This window comes from Hyperoodon ampullatus (genome assembly GCF_949752795.1).
Source record: "Hyperoodon ampullatus genome assembly, chromosome: 11".
Classification (NCBI taxonomy): domain Eukaryota; kingdom Metazoa; phylum Chordata; class Mammalia; order Artiodactyla; family Ziphiidae; genus Hyperoodon; species Hyperoodon ampullatus.
The window spans coordinates 42058652-42075545 of record NC_136924.1 but is presented as its reverse complement, the minus strand read 5'-3'; the positions used below and the strand labels follow the sequence as shown (position 1 = coordinate 42075545).

At 63.2% G+C, this 16894-nt stretch overlaps 1 protein-coding gene across 2 annotated transcripts in view; it reads right to left on the bottom strand.

Annotated features, from left to right (window-relative positions):
- Positions 1–16894, bottom strand: part of GRAMD4 (GRAM domain containing 4) — a gene marked incomplete at its 3' end in the record, with an annotated part of 41954 nt that overhangs the window by 2363 nt on the left and 22697 nt on the right. Inside the window, exons 3-14 of one of the 2 annotated variants that reach the window (XM_079715361.1) lie at positions 16362–16482; positions 10841–10902; positions 8596–8803; positions 8197–8222; positions 7521–7612; positions 6135–6226; positions 4985–5033; positions 3758–3829; positions 3335–3378; positions 3150–3259; positions 2272–2426; positions 573–717 (exon numbers count right to left, since the gene is read on the bottom strand). In XM_079715361.1, coding sequence (XP_079571487.1) covers positions 573–717; positions 2272–2426; positions 3150–3259; positions 3335–3378; positions 3758–3829; positions 4985–5033; positions 6135–6226; positions 7521–7612; positions 8197–8222; positions 8596–8803; positions 10841–10902; positions 16362–16482 — 1176 coding nt within the window. The remainder of the gene's footprint in view (positions 1–572; positions 718–2271; positions 2427–3149; positions 3260–3334; positions 3379–3757; positions 3830–4984; positions 5034–6134; positions 6227–7520; positions 7613–8196; positions 8223–8595; positions 8804–10840; positions 10903–16361; positions 16483–16894) is intronic. The other variant, XM_079715362.1, reaches the window with a different exon arrangement.

The window sequence follows — 16894 nt, the reverse complement described above, 5'->3', positions numbered from 1 at the left end:
CAACGGGCAGAGATTGTTTTTTGTTGTTTTTTTTTTAAAGGAAAAGCACAATTTAAGTAAATCAAACTACGGCCACGACTCTCAAGGTTCACGGTCTGGGTCAACAGAAAGAGGGCTCAGGAGAAGGTCAAAACTTAAATTCTCCAAAGTTCTCGTTCTGCAGTTGGTATCACACACGACAGAGGCCAAACCGTTTAAGGGCCCCCGACCCGCCTCACGGAGAGCCGGGCAGCGTAGGAGTTTCGGGGGAGGCCGAGCAGGGCCCTGGGCTCCCGAGTCACCTGTCACCACCCAGCTTTCTAGGAGGCCACAGCAAGGGACGAGCTGGCCAAGGCAGGACCGGGAAGCCCCTGCACACGTGGCGCTCTGCGGCTCCGCTTCGGGGCCGGCTGGCCTGCCTTTCCGCTGTCAAGCCACCCACTGCAGACGTGCTCGGCCCCTCCGACCCACCCGCCCAGAAAGCCCGGGAAGGGGGAGGCGGGCGGGCGGCCCTCCCTCGGCCCCCGTCGGGCCCCCCTGCACTGGGGCGGGCGACCCCTTCTGGCCTGGCCACGGGCTCAGTACACACGTACCCGCCAGCGGACGCTCGTTTTCTGTCAAGTTAAAGATTTCGTGGAAATTGCTCTTCTTGGCGCCATGGACGCGGCTGGCGTCCTCGTCCTTGTTCAGGCCGGCGGGCGCGCTGGACACGTAGCCCCGCGAGGAGGCCGTCTGCGGCTGCCGAGGGCACACGACGTCCCCGTCAGCCCCGCCGGCCGCGGGGGGTGGGGGGGGGCGGGAGAGGGGCGGGGCCGAGCCGGGACGCACGCACGCACGCACGCACCCTCACCCCGCCCAGGCCCCGCCGTGCACACGTGGACGGAGGAGCGGAGAGGCAGGCACACCCAGACGTGAGGTCCCGTCCTCGCCCATGAGCCCCCGTCTGGGCAGAGCAGCCCGGCTGCGGCGGGCAGACCCTCTCCCCGCGACGCCACGCCCCAGGCACTGTGCCGAGCCCGACGCAGCACGTGCGGTCAGTGCGGAACCGTCAGGCGCTCACGCCCGCGCTGCGGACACCGGGACCGGCCGCGGGACAGGCCACCAAGAGCAAGGTTGGCAAGTCAAACGGAGTCAGACCACAGCAACGCGTGGCATCAGGGCATGGCGTGGGGGTGCAGGTACCACACGGGCACCGTACCTTGTCGTGTCCCGACAGCTGGCTGGAGGGGACCACACACACGTGCGGCCACGGAAGGAAAGGTGGGTCCACGTGACACGAGGCGATAAACACCGGCTGAGCAAGCAGCACGCGCAGACACACGGCCGCGGGACGCCCTGGTGGGGTCGCCCTCCACCCCAGGAAGCCCACCCCCAGCGGCTCGGGTCCATGACACTCAGGGAGCCAGGCTGCCCGCTCTTGGGCCTCACCCCTTGGGTCCACCTCCGTCTGCGTGACCAGAGCCCACCCACCGGCTCCCCAAGGTGCGAGCTGCTCCTTCCTGCCCGGCTGCACACCTGGCTTGCGAGTCTGGGGCCCCAACAAGCTTTGTTGTCCTAGAACCCAGGAAGCCTGACCCACACTTGACCCAGAGCTTCCCTTCCACGGACAAAAGCATCAGTTCCCAGACACCGTTTCCTCAGAGGATACTCATACACCAGACTCTGAAATCCAACGTCACCTCCTCCAGGAAGCCCTCCTACACCTCCGTGGGTGTCCTACTGAGCCCAGAACGTCCCCACTAGTCTGAGACCCCAGGAAGAGCACCAAGGCCAGCTTGCCCTCCTCGTCCTGGCTCTGGACAGGGTGCCTAATGCCCACACAGCCTTCCACCCAGTCCCAGCCCGTGAGCACAAAATGTGCCCATCTCGGCCTTGCTGTGCCCTTGCCGGGAACAGCAGGGACCCGGCACCTACCCAGAGAGCAGTCACTCCCAGGGCTCCCTGCTCCCAAGGCTCCCAGGGTCTCAGCAGTCACAGCCAACGCCCTGTACCCTCCTGCCCTTGGCCTGGGGGCCGGCCTCGCCTGGCGGGGCCCACTCCCCAGCCAGTCTACGTAGATAGGGGCCCCCCAACCAGCCTCCAAGCACTGTACAGCCTCCCCCAGCAGCTGTCCCCTGCCCAGGGCTAGGCAGCCCTGGACCTTCGGGACAGCAGAGCCGGTCACAGCGAATCCACCCCTGCAGTTGTCTGTTTCAACGGCCCCGAAAATCAGAGACACCAGCCTCCCCGCAAGCCGGAAGTGAGGGACAGCGGAGTGTGGCCGGCGCATCTCCCGGCCGCCGCGGGGCCTACCCTGCGTGACACGGCGGTGCTGGAGCGCTCCTTGAGCTGGGGGTCCGTAGGGAGGCTCTTCCAGATGATGTAGGGAGTGTCGTACTTGGCTCTCAGCCTCGGGCAGCGTTTGAAGATAAAATCGATGACAAAAAGCTTGATTCCGGCGTAGAGTCCTGGGGGTAGAATGAGGTCCCGTTTCTCCAGGACCCTGCGGCCCTGCCCGCGTGGCCGGCACGGCGGTCCCCAGCCCGCCAGGTGCTCCATGGAGGGCCTCCCGGGACCCAGGTGTAGGCCGATGGTCCTGGGGTGGTTACACAGGGCAGGGAAGTGACCCCAGCTGAAAGGGAAGCCACTTCTGTGTGTGTGTTGTTACCTCCAACCCAGAGGTGGCTCAGGCCAAACACTAACCTGTCCCTAAAACCGACCAAACAAAACCACGAGTCACCATCCTCCAAAGGGGACGTGAGCAGGACTTCGGGGGACCCGTCCCCAGCCTGACTAGGTGAGCTGGCAGTGACGGCCAGGGACTCCCGCCTCCTGGTCAGGGCACCTGCGTTGGCCCAGGCCCCCAGAGAAACGAGACAGACAGCCCGGAGCACGCTGCACTTCCGTTGGCGTTTGTCATTCCCCCCACGGCCTCACTTGCCTGCCCTGGTTTTCCTGGTGAGGGGGGTGGGGAGGAGACGAGAGACCGAGGACCCACCTGCATGTTGGGGGCCGAAGGGCAGGTGGGCACAGTGCCCAGACCATGAGGCCCCCGAACTGTGTGACCGCCACACCCAACACTCCAGCTCAGGCCGGGCGCCCCCTGCCTGCCCCCCACCCACGCACCGTGGACGGAGCTCATGGTGCGGATCAGACGGCGCGGCGCGCTGACCGTCCGGCAGGCTCCTTACCCACGGCCAGCCCCACCAGGCGGTAGGGGAAGAAGCAGGAGGCGAGGAAGGCGGCCCACAGCGCGATGTACAGCTTCTGGGTGATCTCAGGCTGCACCCACATGAACAGGCTGGAAGGGAGAGGGGAGGTTCAGCCAGGTGGCGGGCGCAGCCTACATGTGGCCGGCCAGGGGCTGACGACTTACTTCTTGATCTTTTCCAGGATGTCGGCCATCTTGCCAAAGAGGTTCTGTGTGAAGAAGCAGCTGCGGTCACGACACACCCCCGGGGCCACAGGGCAATGCTGGAGATGGTCTCCCCGTGGGAGACCACGGCCGGCGCCACGGAGCCCGTGGTCCTGCCCAGCCGCTCCCAGGCCGAGACCGGGTGATGGTCCGGTCCGAATCGGGTTAAGGCACCACTCGAAATGATGGACCCAGGCCCGCACCCTCCTGGGAGCTCGCCTGGCACTGGTCAGGAGGGCCTCCACCAACTGGGGCACCGGCGTCAGGCCAAGCCAAGACGGCCCTCCCCACCAACCGGGTTGTCTCGGGTGTCAGCTCCCAGACAAGCCAGGTCTGGAGGGCTGGGTAGCTGGGGTCCCCCCGCCTGGAGCCCGGCAGCGGTACCTGGGCTTTCTGGGCGACGTCCAGCACCAGCTGGAACTTCTCAGACACGGTCAGGTCTTCCTTTGGAGGCTCCTTCAGTCAAAGGGGAAAGAGAATTTCCACTGAAATTTAACAGTTCAGAGAAATTACTGACAAAAACAGCAAGGAGGCCTCCCAGCCCGGGGACCAGGTCTCTGCTGCCCCGACACAGTCAGAGGGACGGGCATCCCTGGGGGGCCCAGCCCGAGGGTGCAGCACGGGCAGCTGTGCTAGCTGACACCCGTCTGGTGCCTGAGAGGGTGGTAGGCAGCCCCCCAGGTGGGCAGGGCTGCTTGAACAGATCACCTTCAGAGGCGCATCTGAGACCACAGCCTGCGCCCACCCCACACTTCACAGGCTGGGGAACTGAGGTCCCAGCAGGGGGGCCTGACTTTGTCCTGCTTGTCTGAGTTCATTCAGCAAGAACCTCCCTAAGACCTCCAGGTACCAGGGCCAAAGGGCACAGGCCTGTCTCTCCAGAGACACGCTCCCTGACCCCTGTCTAAAGGGGCCCCTGCAGACACCACCACATCCTGCACCCCTACTGTGTGCTCCACGCACATGGTAGGTGCTCAAACACCTGATGAAGCCCATGGACACACCATGGCCTCCCTCCTGCCTGTGCCCAGTGGTTCAGCCCCACGGGCCAGAGTACCCTGTAGAGTGGTGGGCAAACTTTCTGTAAGGGGCCGGGTGATAAGCACGTGTGCCTCTGCAGGCCCAATGGTTGGTCGCAGCAGCTTGGCTGCTGCAGCCACAAAGCAGCCACTGTGTAGACGGACAGGCGGGACGGAGACCAGTAAAACCTTGTTTACAAAATTGAGCGGCCGGCCACTGGTCCAGCCCGTCCATCGTTCGCCTCCCTCCACGGGAGGCTATGAGCGGCTCCAGGGGCCCCCTCGCTACCTCCCCTCCACATCACGTCCCAGCTGAGGAGGGTCAGGTCAAGCCAGGCCCGGCCAGGCCAACCTGCTTCCCATGCAGCCAAGCCCAGGCTCGTGAAGGGCGCTGGCAAGGGGTCAGGGTGCGGCCACGCAGGGCTCCGGGCAGGGGCGGCTGCCCTTCTCCCCGACCTCTCCTCGCCTGGCAGGGCTCCCCGCCGCCGTCCACACAGCTGCACCTGGAGGCCTCGGGGGACCCGCGGCCCCCGCACAGCACTGGCAGGTAGAGCCTGGCCCCCCAGACGATGGAGCCCCTCCCAGGACTCACCACCACTTCGGACACTTCAGGCACGATGCTCCACTGTATCCTCCAGCCCCTGGCAAACAGGAGATAGCACGCCTTTACAACAGCATCGTCTGCAGGCGATGGCCGTAGAGGGGTGACGTCAAGTCACCAGGCCTGCGCTCCCAAGGAGGAGCCGCCCCCGGGAATTTTGGCCACTGGGACAGGAGCTTCAGAAACACCCGGCTGTCTGCTGAGACCACCAGGGCCCCCTCCTAGGCTCCAGAGAGGAGATGACCCAGGTCACCCCCACAGATCCCTCCCCGGGGGCCCTCCTGGGGGTGGGCACACATTTACAAGCACCCAGAGGTGACGGGCCTCTCAAAATAAGTCAAGGAAGTGGCAACAGCAACAACTTTAGTGAACCACGTCTAGTCTGGGCACGGAGAACCCTTTCACAAGCACTTAAAAGTTTTCTACGAGAAACATTTTCAAACGAACCAATTTAGGCAACTGCAGAGAAGGACCTAGAAAAACAGTGTGTAAAGTGAACTTTTGAACGGCTCAGTGAAAATACAGAAGGCAGGCCCTCCTGTTAGGCCCGACGTGAAGCTGGGGTCACTCTGTGGGGCGACCTCAGGTCCACACAGACCCGGCAGGGCCCGGGGACGCGGGGTTCCCACCCCAGCGTGCTGGCTTCCAATAGCGCCGCCCACCCCCAGCCTCAAGATGGAAAGCGGGTGCTCGGAGAGGGCGCAGGGAAGACACCGCATGGCCCTGGGCTCTGGGGTTGCTGAGTCCCAGCGCCTCCCTGGCACCTGCACCCCGACCAGTGGGGACCTCCCAGGGCACAGAGCCACTGCAGCTCCATCAACCCTGCCTCCGCCCACTGGGATGTCACTGCTGAGGTGTGTGTGGAGGGGGGACTTTCCTGCCCAAAAGCAGCACGACCGGAGGAGGGGCCAGAGTGGCCCCCAAGCCGGCACCCGCCAGCAGCCTGCTGGAAAGAGCTGCTGGGGTTTGGGAATCACCCTGCCTGCTGCAGCAAACCATCCTCCTGGGGGGTCGGGGACTATCAGAGGACAACCTCCCAAAACGCCAGCACGTGACACAGCCGGCTCGGCAGGTGCCCTGCCGTGCGTGTAACGCAGGAAGACAGCACAGCCGTGCACACACCACAAACCGGCGCACCTACCTGGCTATGAGGTAATTGAGGGATAACCTCAAAATTGCTAGAAATAAGAACATGGGGATGGCCCAGCCGTGCCACACGGCATTCATGTACACCTGCAGGTTTGGAGAGAAATGGGTCGGGAGGGAGACGGTTAGGCGACCTGCCCGCGTGGTTCAGGACAGACCAGATCCCTCTCTCCCCCAGCCAGGCAGGCGGCACTCGCAGGCAGGGAGACCAGGCCCCAGCGGCCCTCTGCAGGCCCGAGGACCAGGGCACGCAGCGTAGACAAACCCGCTTAGGGAGGAGGTGAGACGGAAACACTGCTCTGGGTGGGCGGGGAGCAGCCTGGACGTGGCCCGGGATCACAGGAGGAGGGCTGACCCCACAGAGAGGTCCTGGCCCAGCGCCGCTGCAGGCCCACCTACTGGAGCCGGAGGCATCCACATACCCAGCACTGCTGACAGTCTACCCTGCCGCACGGGGCAGGCAGGGTGCTGGGCACAGTGCTGGCGCTCAGAGAGGGTAGGGGACGGACGCAGTGGGTTCAGGAGGAGGCCTGGCAGGTGATCTGAACGGCGGGCAGGGTTAGCTCAGCCGTAACCCACAGGCGAACTAGGGACCTGGGACCCAAAGCAGCCAGGGCCCCGTAGAGCAGAGTGCTTGTGAAGGGTGGCCAGAGGAGACCTCCAGGGGGAAGGGGGCTGGCCCCTGGCCACCACCGCCTGTCCTCTGCAAGTGCACAACACCCATCTCCCCGGTGGACGGGGGGCCCCTGGGGCTTCAGGGCAGCCCTCAGGACCCTCTCAGGTGGAGGCCACCTATGGGGGCCTCTGCAGAGATGAGGCCTTTGGGGGCTGTGGCTCTCCCTCTCCATCCTCCTCCCACTGGACAGCAGGGTCTCCCCGGACAGGGCTGGGAGCAGCCACCGCAGGGCAATTCAGACTGCAACTGGGCCTATCTTCCCCAAAGCACCCTGTGATGCTGGCCCAACGCTGCCTACCTTCCCCAGGCCTGGTGGCCTGCTTGGCCCCTAGGCCACTGTGCGCCCGCCAGGAGCCTCCCCCAGCCGCCGATGCCTGATGGGAGGGACGGCTGGTTTCTGCACAAGCAGACAGACCGCCCCACCGGCCCTTCCCCAACCCACTTGGGAAAGTCGACCATAAGCTTGGCACGAGGCCCTCTCCCGAGAACGCTGCTGCGGGGTTCTGGGCAGGCGGGGAGCCACACTGCCAGCCCCAGGCTGCACCCCACAACACCCTTATCCAGTCCTTACAACTGCCCTGCAGCCCACTTTACAGGAGGAAACACCGAGGCCAGGAGCTGTCCCACACGGCAGGGATGGGTGGGTCCCTCAGGAAACCTCAGGGAGGGTGCACACCCCACCACCCATCCGCGGGGAGCACTCACGGTGAAGGCGATGGCAGACGTGTAGACGGAGTACCAGTCAGATAAGGCAGAGAGGTTCTTCACAAAGCTGGTGACAGGCCTGGCACCGCGCTCTGGGGACAGAACGGACCACGCAGTCAGGCCAGCGCTAGCCCAGCCCTTGGACACACCTGGCGGTCCGGCTGCTGCACCAGCTGGCGGTGCGGGGCCGGGGAGGGAACCAAAAGGAGCAAAGCAAACCCCAACTGTCGCGGGCTCCCGGCGCGCCTGACCCCAGGCCAGCGCTCCCGTGGCCACTCCCGGGCTGTGGCCCGTCCTCCGTCCTCGCGGGGAGACATCTGTCTGCCTGTCTGCCCCGGCCTGTGCCCGCAGGCGGGGAATGGGGGTTTAGTCCGCACACCCCGGGCCCTGACAAGTATCTGGAGAAGCACCACGTTTCGCTGGGGCTCCCAGGCCTGGAGGGAAACTCGGCTTCTGGCCACGGGCCAGGGGCGGACAGACAGACGGGGTGGGCCTGGGACATACTTCCCACAGCCTTAGGAAGAAGGCTGGGCTGGGAACTCCTGAAAAACGTGCTTCCAGAAGCAAGTCCAGTTCAGTGTAAGACCACAGTCACCGCCCGGGCAGCCCCGGCCCCAGCGGCTCACACAGCCACAGCGACAAGCAGGTACTTACTAAGTCCACGCCGGGTACTTACTGAGCCTCCTCATGTTCTCGGTCAACCTAAGAGGGGGGAAGAGATGAGCGCCAGCACCCACTCGGCTGCAGCCGCGTCCTGACCCCGCAGCTCCCTGCGGGCCCCCGGGGAGCATGGGTGACCCACAGGGGGCGGCTTCCTCGTCTCCCGCCCACGCTGCCCCCACCCGAGTCTGAGAGCCCGGCCCGCGGGCACTCTCGGGGTCGCCACCGTCCCCGCGTGGTGTCTGTGGCAAAGCACCAGTACGACCACTGATTGGGGGGCACGGCCGTGCGGCCGCCCCCTGCACAACCTCCCCGGCTTTGCTTGCCGACCCCGAGGAGGCCTGTCCTGCCGGGACAGCCGCAGAGCCGGGCCCCGGGGGCCACCCCTCCACCCCAACCTCCAGCCGGGCCCCACCTCCGGGCGCTGAGGGGCTCCTCCGTCTCCACCGTGCTCTCCTCGGGCTGGAACCGGAAGTCCTCCACATACTCCCCGAATTTCTCATAGAACCACTTCTGGACACGGGGGCACAGCCCCTGGCTCCGTCGGTCTGCAGGATGGGGCGGGGGTCCAGGTGAGGGCAGCAGGCCGAGAGGGGCCTTACAGAGCGGCAGACGCCGGGGCACTGGTGGGTGGGGCTCCCGGCCGGGCCGGCGAGGGCACGGCCACGCCAGAACTGTGAGGGGCCGGGTGCCCTGAGGACAGAGCCCAACCCACTTCCCCACGAGGTGCAAACCAACCAACGCAGACCCCGGGGGCCCCCGTGTTCCTCACACCGACCCTCGGCTTGTTGGAGGCTGTCCCCAGCGCAGGTGCTGTCCAGGCAGGCTCTCAGCCCACTGCTGGCGCTGCGTTGACCACCCCCCACCGCCGGGTACACTGGTTGGTCTGGGAAGTGGCCAGGTGGGCTCACTCCCAGGGACACCCGGACCCTGGGGAACAGCCAGTGGGCATGCGTCAGGGGCTGTGGTCCGCTGGTGGCCCCAGTGAGTGAAGTCACCCACATCAGACTCGAGAAAACCAGCCCGAATCCCGTGGAACAAGTCTGTCCCTTCGGAGAGCAGGTCGTGGAGTCGCCCGCAGGGGGCGCCGTCCCACCACAGTTAGAGGGGGATGGAGTGCACGCAGGTGGTCGTGTGCTGCCAGCTCGAAGGGACGGAGGCCGGTGCACACAGAGGCCGCGAGGCTCAGAAATGCCCAGAGGAAGGGCGACAAGGGCCCTGGGTTCTCGCAGCCCACCTGGGGCACGACAGGGTCTTTAGGGTGAGAGCCTAGGCAGGCTCAGCCCTATAACCGCTTGGACAGCAGCCGTGGACAGTGAGTAATGGGACAGGCGTGGCTGCGTCCCCATGAAACCACACTGACGACGCTGAAATTTGAAATTTATGTAACGTTCACGTGTCAAATCCTTTTGATTGTTTTCCAACCATTTAAAAGTGTAAAAAGATTTTTTTCAATGTAAAGGCGGATGGGGAGCTGTAGTTCGCCGACCCCGGGTCTAGGTCAGGTGGGCTGCCCGAGTGGACAGGCCTCACGGCGCTCCCCAGCCCCGCTCTGCCCCAGCACCACGCAGAGCACCCGTCCCCCCCACCTACGTCCTCGGGGCTGCACTTGGTGGGGTCCTTCCCTCCCTCCCCACACTCCCCACCTCCCACACAGAGCACGACACGGTGACCCTCGTTGTGGGGACGGGGTGGAAGGACTCTCCTCTGACACTTCCCACGAGTGCAGGAGGCTCATCAATTGCCACACACAGCAGGGGCCTTGGCGGGGTGGGGGGCCCTAGTGCTGCTCCTGGCTTGAAACCTGGGCCACTGGTCATGAACCTAAGGGGACTATGACCCAGTGGACACAGCAGCCAATGCCGCACCCAGCTGGCCTGTCTGCGGGGTCCAGCACCGGGGCCCTGGGAAAGAGGCGTCTCCCTCTCTGGACGGCAGGTAGGGGGTCAGGAGCCGGCTCTGGTCTGAGCTCAGCCTCCACCTGGAGCGTAAGCCTGAGAGGCCTTCCCTCCTGGGCCTTGGTCTCCTCACCTTTACACTGGGCAGGGTTTAACCAAAGGCCCTCCTGGTGTAGCCCTCTGAGCCCCCAGCACAGGCAGGGGCTTACCGTCAACCCTAACCCTATTCCCTCTCCCACCTTCTCAGCCTGAGAGAGGCCTGGGTCCACCACAAATCTGGCCCCTCGAGAAGCCCAGTTTCCTCCCATGCCATCCTCTGAAGGACAATTTCAGAAAGTGCCAAGTGTGGAGGGGGATAAGGAACTGGAGCCCAGGATGGGAAGAAAAGGCACTGAAAAGAGCTCTGCGTCCTGACCTGGGGGTGCTGGGGCACAAGGCCTGCAGCTGACCCCGCCTCCCCACTCACCCCCTTGTCAGGACAGCCGGCCTCTGGAAGCAGGTCGCCAGGCCAGGGGCCAAGCAGCCAGTGTGACCGCGACATGATTCCTCTTTGGGGAAGGGCTGGGAGAGATGTCGCATTGTATTTTTAGGAGAAAATAAAGTCATGTTTTGATCGAATGCCTTGCACCTGCTATGGAGACTCACCAACCGGTAATCAGAGACACCCAGTTCCAACAGGAGGGGATCCCCGGAAGTGAGCAGGTGCACCCGGGAACAGAACCGACCCCCCACCCCCACCCCATCTCCGTCCCCCAGGCCTACCTGCTCCATTATTGCCCTGGGCCTGCCCTTTCGGAGGCTGCTGAGCGGGCGGCTCCTCGGCTCTTAAAGAGAGGGGAGAATAAGCAAGATCTCTGTTAGCTCAAGATACAGCATGATGAGTCCGGGCTTCGCAAGGTTCCCGCGCCCACGGGGCCACCCTCAGGGATCCCTCTGGGGTCCTGGCTGCTCAGCTCAAATGCCGGGTGAGGGCAGTAGGGCAAGCACAGAGCTGCATTCCTCATGGGCATACTTTAGTTAGTTAGTTAGTTAGTTTTGGCTGCGTTGGGTCTTCACTGCTGTGCGTGGGCTTTCTCTAGTTGCGGCGAGCGGGGGCTACTCTTCATTGCGGTGCCCGGGCTTCTCATTGCGGTGGCTTCTCTTGTTGCAGAGCACGGGCTCTAGGCGCGGGGGCTTCAGTAGTTGTGGCACGTGGGCTCAGTAGTTGCGGCTCGCGGGCTCTAGAGCACAGGCTCAGTAGTTGTGGCGCACGGGCTTAGTTGCTCCGCGGCTTGTGGGATCTTCCTGGACCAGGGCTCGAACCCGTGTCCCCTGCATTGGCAGGCGGATTCTTTACCACTGCGCCACAAGGGAAGTCCTACACTTCTTGTTTTTTGATGACCAAACACTGTCTGAAACATACAACTCTTTTCTTTTCCTGTTAATTTTGACCCATCTGCTGCTTTACTTAATGTTAAGCTCAGAATAAACAGCTCTTATACTAGTAACTTGGCCTGCTAATGAAAAGGTACTCAGCGACACACATGTTTAGCAAGCACCATGCAAGGCCACAGGCTGGGTGAGCCCCTGCCTGGCAAGCTGTGCACAGGTCCCAGCTTGGTCCATGCCGGCCACCTGCCCAGCTCCCTGCCCCTGCGGCCTAGCTGCACCTGACCACAGCAGTCACCTGGCCTCAGAGCCTCCCTGGAGTTCCTGGCCACCTGCCAGATCCTGACCACAGACCTGACTTTCAACCACAGGCCCTGACGGACTGGCCCCCAGCCACTGGCTGGACCCCCTGGCTGACTGGCCAGCCCACCTGCCCTCCTCACCCTGCACTGGCCTGGGCTACCAACACGCCACACTGCTGCTGTGGTTCCCAGTGCAGCAGAGATCCCAGGATGTGGGAAAAGTGGCAACCCAGGCAAACCTCGGCAGGACTGGGGGGGTGGGGCACGGAGGGCTCTGCCAGGACAGAGACAGTGGGGCTGGGAGACCCTCGGCAGGTGCGCACCCTCGGCATCCTGCTCTGTTAACACAACGTGATCTTGTAAAAGGGAAGAACCTCTGTATCCTATCACAAGTTCATCGCTAAAGGGATGCTGCCTATAAGCTTAAATTATACATAGTGGCCCATCTCTGGGAACCGTGCCTCCCAGTAATGAGCGTTAAGCTAAATTACCTCTGTTTAGCTCCCAGGAAACCTCCTGCCCAGGCCCACCTGTGAATGACTGCAGGGAGGAAGAAATGAACACATCCTCTCTGGGGGCTGATGGGAACCAGGAAGCGTTTGGCTTTACTCTCCCTCCCCTTTTCGTATAAAAGGAGCCTGAATTCTCACTCAGGCAAGTGGGCTCTTTGGGGCACGAGCCACCATCCTCTTGGTTTGCTGGCTTTCGGAATAAAGTCGCTGCTCCCTGTCCCAACAACTCGCCTCTCGATGTTGGCCCGTCGTGCAGTGAGCAGTACCAGCTTAGACCCGGTAACAACCCCACTCCAGCATCTCCATGAACCAACCTGCTCTGCGGGTTTATAGCCTGTAACTGCAACCCCTCCCGGCCACGCTGTGCCGAAGCAGGAAGCGTGGAGGACAAGCTGGACCCGAGGAGGGCAGGGTGAGCAGGGGGCGAGCCTGCAGCCTCGTGAAGCAGTGGACAGGGAACCGTGAGGCAGAGGGGGGTCCCAGAGAAGGGAGCCATGGTGGAAGAGGAGGGGGCTAGGCCTCCACGCCCACCCCTCCCCGTAGCCAGGCTGCCCAAATGGCCATCCATGCTCAGAGCTACTGACAAACGGGGATTTACTGGGAACGGGAGGGGAGCTGGGGCACGCAGGAGACTCCACACTGGGTTCCCTCTGTTCCTGGGCAGGTGTCCAGGCCTCCGGACCAGGACATTCCCTGAACCGGCCGGGGGTCCTGAAGAGGCAGCTCACACAGGGAAGCACTAACAAATGGGCTCCCACCAGAGCCCGGGCCCAGGTGTGCTACTGAGGACTCGTGGGCTTGAAGGACACGCATCACTCAGCCACAGGTAGGCCTGGGGTCTGAGTGGCCGGCGGGGCTGTCTGGGGTGCTGTGCTTGGTACCATTTGGCTTGCATCTGTGATACTGCACAGCCACTGGCTGTGTGATCTTTCCAACATAATCACCGCTAGAATCGGACAGGTATTTAGGTATAAATGGGCTGCTAGCTGCCTGCAGGGAAAGACGGCTGGCAACACGGGCGCAGGTGTTCCAGGTGGCGGGGAATTTTACCTTCTTCCCGTCACACCACATATGGAACATCATGAGTGCCTGTGACGTGCATGGGACGTGGGAAACAGACTGTCAACACAGCGCACAGCAATCATGTTCTAAACATGAAGAGGAAAGCAGAGGGCAGACAGTGAATCAGGGCCTCCCAGCCGGGCCCACCCGCAGCTCCGGGTAGGTGGGGAGTGAGCGGTGGCCTCAGAGCAGCACGAACGCCCCGGGACTTCACTTCATCAGAAGAAAGGGCCCTTGTACTCCTAATAACTGTGGATTCTTCTAAATGTTTTGGAACAACCTCCGCTGATGTTTAATGTGGAGCGCGCCTGGGGGGCTTTTCTAGAATCTAATTATCCCCCCGGCAACAACCCAAGGCCGCAGGACAGATGATGAAGCTCATGGGCAGGGGGTGCCAGGGCCACATGTCAGGGCCAGGCTGGGCACAGGAGGCAGTCACCAGGTTCTGTGTAGTTCCCACACGGGTGCCCCGGCCAAAGCCCCAGCCAACACGGTGGGCAGTGCAGCACAGGAGGATGACACGCACCCTCCGGCCCCCTCAACGCAGCCGGGAGGGCGGAGGAGCCATGGGAGGTGCCGCTGAGAGCAAACCCAAGGGTGGGGCCCGGGCAGGGCCTGACCAGAAGCCAGTGGAGGTCAAAGGCAGTTTCTCCATGTTGCTTTCGGACCGATAACTGGACGTGGGCTTCGCCTTGAGTAAGCTTAAACCAAGGCGATTTCCCAGGAATTTTCTTAAAAAGCAAAACAGGGGTTTCTATAAACTACCATGTTTTAATCCTGCAGATGGAGAGAGAGTGTGTGTGTGTGTGTGTGTGTGTGTGTGTGCGCGCGCGCCCAGGCGTGAAGGTGGCCCTCCACACAGCTGCCCACCCTGGACGGCCCACAGAGACCCCAGATGGGCACCAGGATAAGAAGGAAAGAGGATGTCCCTTGCCTGGAACCTGCTTCTCCCTGTTCCTCTCCTCCCTCAGGTCTCAGCTTCCAGAAGGTTCCTAAACCCTAAGCCCCCCCAAACCCCCCCAAACCCCATGCTCCCCAGGACCCTCAGCTTCTACTTCCTCGGTCCGGGCCTGGATGTTCCTTTCCTGTAATCCCCAGTTGGTCCCCAAGCAGGCCTGTGAGAAACAGATCTGTCTGCAGCCTCAGAACCTATCAGGGGCCAGGCACCCAAGGGGCTTTGGTGAAGGGACAAGGATTAAACCCCCAGAGCGGGCTGGGGGTGGTGGGAGGGTGGAAGACAGAAGACACGGACCCTGCAAAGGGAGCTGGCACACGGGGTCCTCTCAGGCCGAGCGCCGCCCCACGCCACCAGGGCAAGCATGGCCTCCGGTAAAGCCGCACATAAATACAAACTGCATCAGACAGAAGCGTGTCAGTGTGGGTGACAGCACTGTGACATGCCATGAGAGGCCAGGCCCGGCCGGCCAGCGGGCTGAGAATACACCCCACACCCAGCCAAGCACCTGGATCTCCCAGAGTCGTCCCAGGTCAGGTCACTGGCTGCACCTCTTTGCGTTATTAAATGTAATTGAATTTGAACATCTACAGATTTTCACATAAGGTTTAACATCAGGGAAAGTACTGCTTGAAGCCGTGGTCCGATTTCTGGTCCAGGGAGGGGTGCCGGCCTTGTAGCCCGGCAAAGCAAGTGACACCCTGCCCCAACACGGGGGGCCCCGCGGGGAGCCCCAGACAACTGCAGAATGGGCCACGCTGACCTGTGGGACAGGCAGGTGGCCTTCGTTCAGGGGCACCAGAAAGCCCACGGAGCTGTCCTAACACCCGGCAGAGCAGGAAACTAAAGGACCTTCTCCCCCAGGGAACCAAGTGCCACCCGTTCCCTGGGGCTGAGAATCAGCTGCTGAGACCCCGAGGAGGCCAGCACGAAGCACAGGAGGTTCGGCCTTTCCAGCAGCTAAAGCCCGCGCGGCGCGGTACCTGGAGCGGGGCTCTGCTCAGAGCCCCACCGTGGTGACGACAGTCAGCAACGACAGTGATGCCAGGCCACCCCACGGAAAAGCCAGCTCTGACTGGGGTGTCCCAAGCTGGAGAGAGCTGTGCACTCAGGCCAGGGGGGCCTGGACAAAGGGATGCAGGGCCAGAGGCCAGGCTGGTGAGGGGGAGGGATGGAGACTTTGGCGGCCTCAGCTCCCAGGCCTCGTCTGCCAGGCCACCAGCCTGGACTGTACACAGGGGGACAGGGAGCCCTGGGGGTTTTTATCAGGATGGGAAGAACACAGCTCTTACGACTTGCAAATATCCCCCTGGAATGACCCACTTCTTGCTGGCAGCGCCATGAGGCAGGGGCCGAGCTCGCGTGGGTAGAGGTGGGAGTCCACACCACCCCCTCCGCAAGCTGGGGCGGCCTCTGGCAGCCCCAGGATGGAGGGACCCTGCTGGAAGGAGGTGACTGGCCATGGCAGGCCAACCCCGAGGGTGCTGTCAGGGGCTCGGGGCAGGGGAGTGTCCAAGTGGGCAGTGGGGCAGGGTGGGGGGAGTGAGCGTGCGAGCACAAAGGCAGCTGGGCAGGGTCTCAGGGTCCTGGGGGCGACTGCTGGCCAAGACCTGGGGGGACGTCCGGTGGTTCTGGGGGCTCTGCGTCCCTCTTCAGTCCTGCCCGGCCAGACCTCCCAGGGCTCAGCTGAGACTCCCCCCGTTCCCCCCCCAGCGTGCAACAGGAGCACCTACACCCTCCCCCCGCCACTGGTTTCCAGATGAAGGCCCCGAGGCACAGGAAGGCAGCAACTTTCCCAGGATCACAGCTGTGGGCACAGGCAGGACTCAGCCCAGAAAGTCGGGGCCAGGCCCACCGTCACCACTCACCCGCGTACCCTCCTGATGCCCTGGGTCCGGCAGGGGCTGGGAGGGTGGCGGTGGCCGCTCATGGGGACCGGCCACCTCAGGGTTTGAGCAGGGTCTTGGCTCAGGGGACCGCTACCTACCGAGAGGGCAACGCTACCTGGGTGACAGTGTTACCTGGCTCTCCCCTCCTCCCCACCTGGCCTTGAGCTCCTCACCTGGCCCTGCCCCCCCGCTCACCTGGCCTTCAGCACTTCCTGGACCTTCTGCTCCAGCTCCATCCGCCGCTGCCGCTCCCGGTCCAGCTCCTGCCGCAGCATCTCCGCGTTGGTTTCCTCTCGCAGCTTCCGGAGCTCCTCCTCTGTGAGGGGAGAGAAGCCCCGGTGAGTGTCATGTGGTCCATTCTGCCCCCCCATGCAGAGGTGCCGAGAGAGGGCTGGTCTGCAAAGCACTCAGACAACTGGCAACAGCAGCTCTCGTGCTCCTTCCTGGGGGGCACACCTGCAGGAGTCTATCAACCGGGGCTCCTCTTACACAGTCAGGGCAAGATCTGGGGCAAAGCAAGGGTGAGGGTGTCTTTCCTAAAGAAAACCCATTCAAGGTAGACACACATAAGGCATTTCACCAAACGACCTCCACGGGGGCAGGACACCCCAAGGAAGGGACGCTGGCGGCACTTGGTCACTCCACAGACACACGTGCAGCAGGTGCAGTTCTGGGAGGTCTCGGCCGCAGAGCAAAGCCCACATGAGGGGCAGAGAGCTCCGCCACCA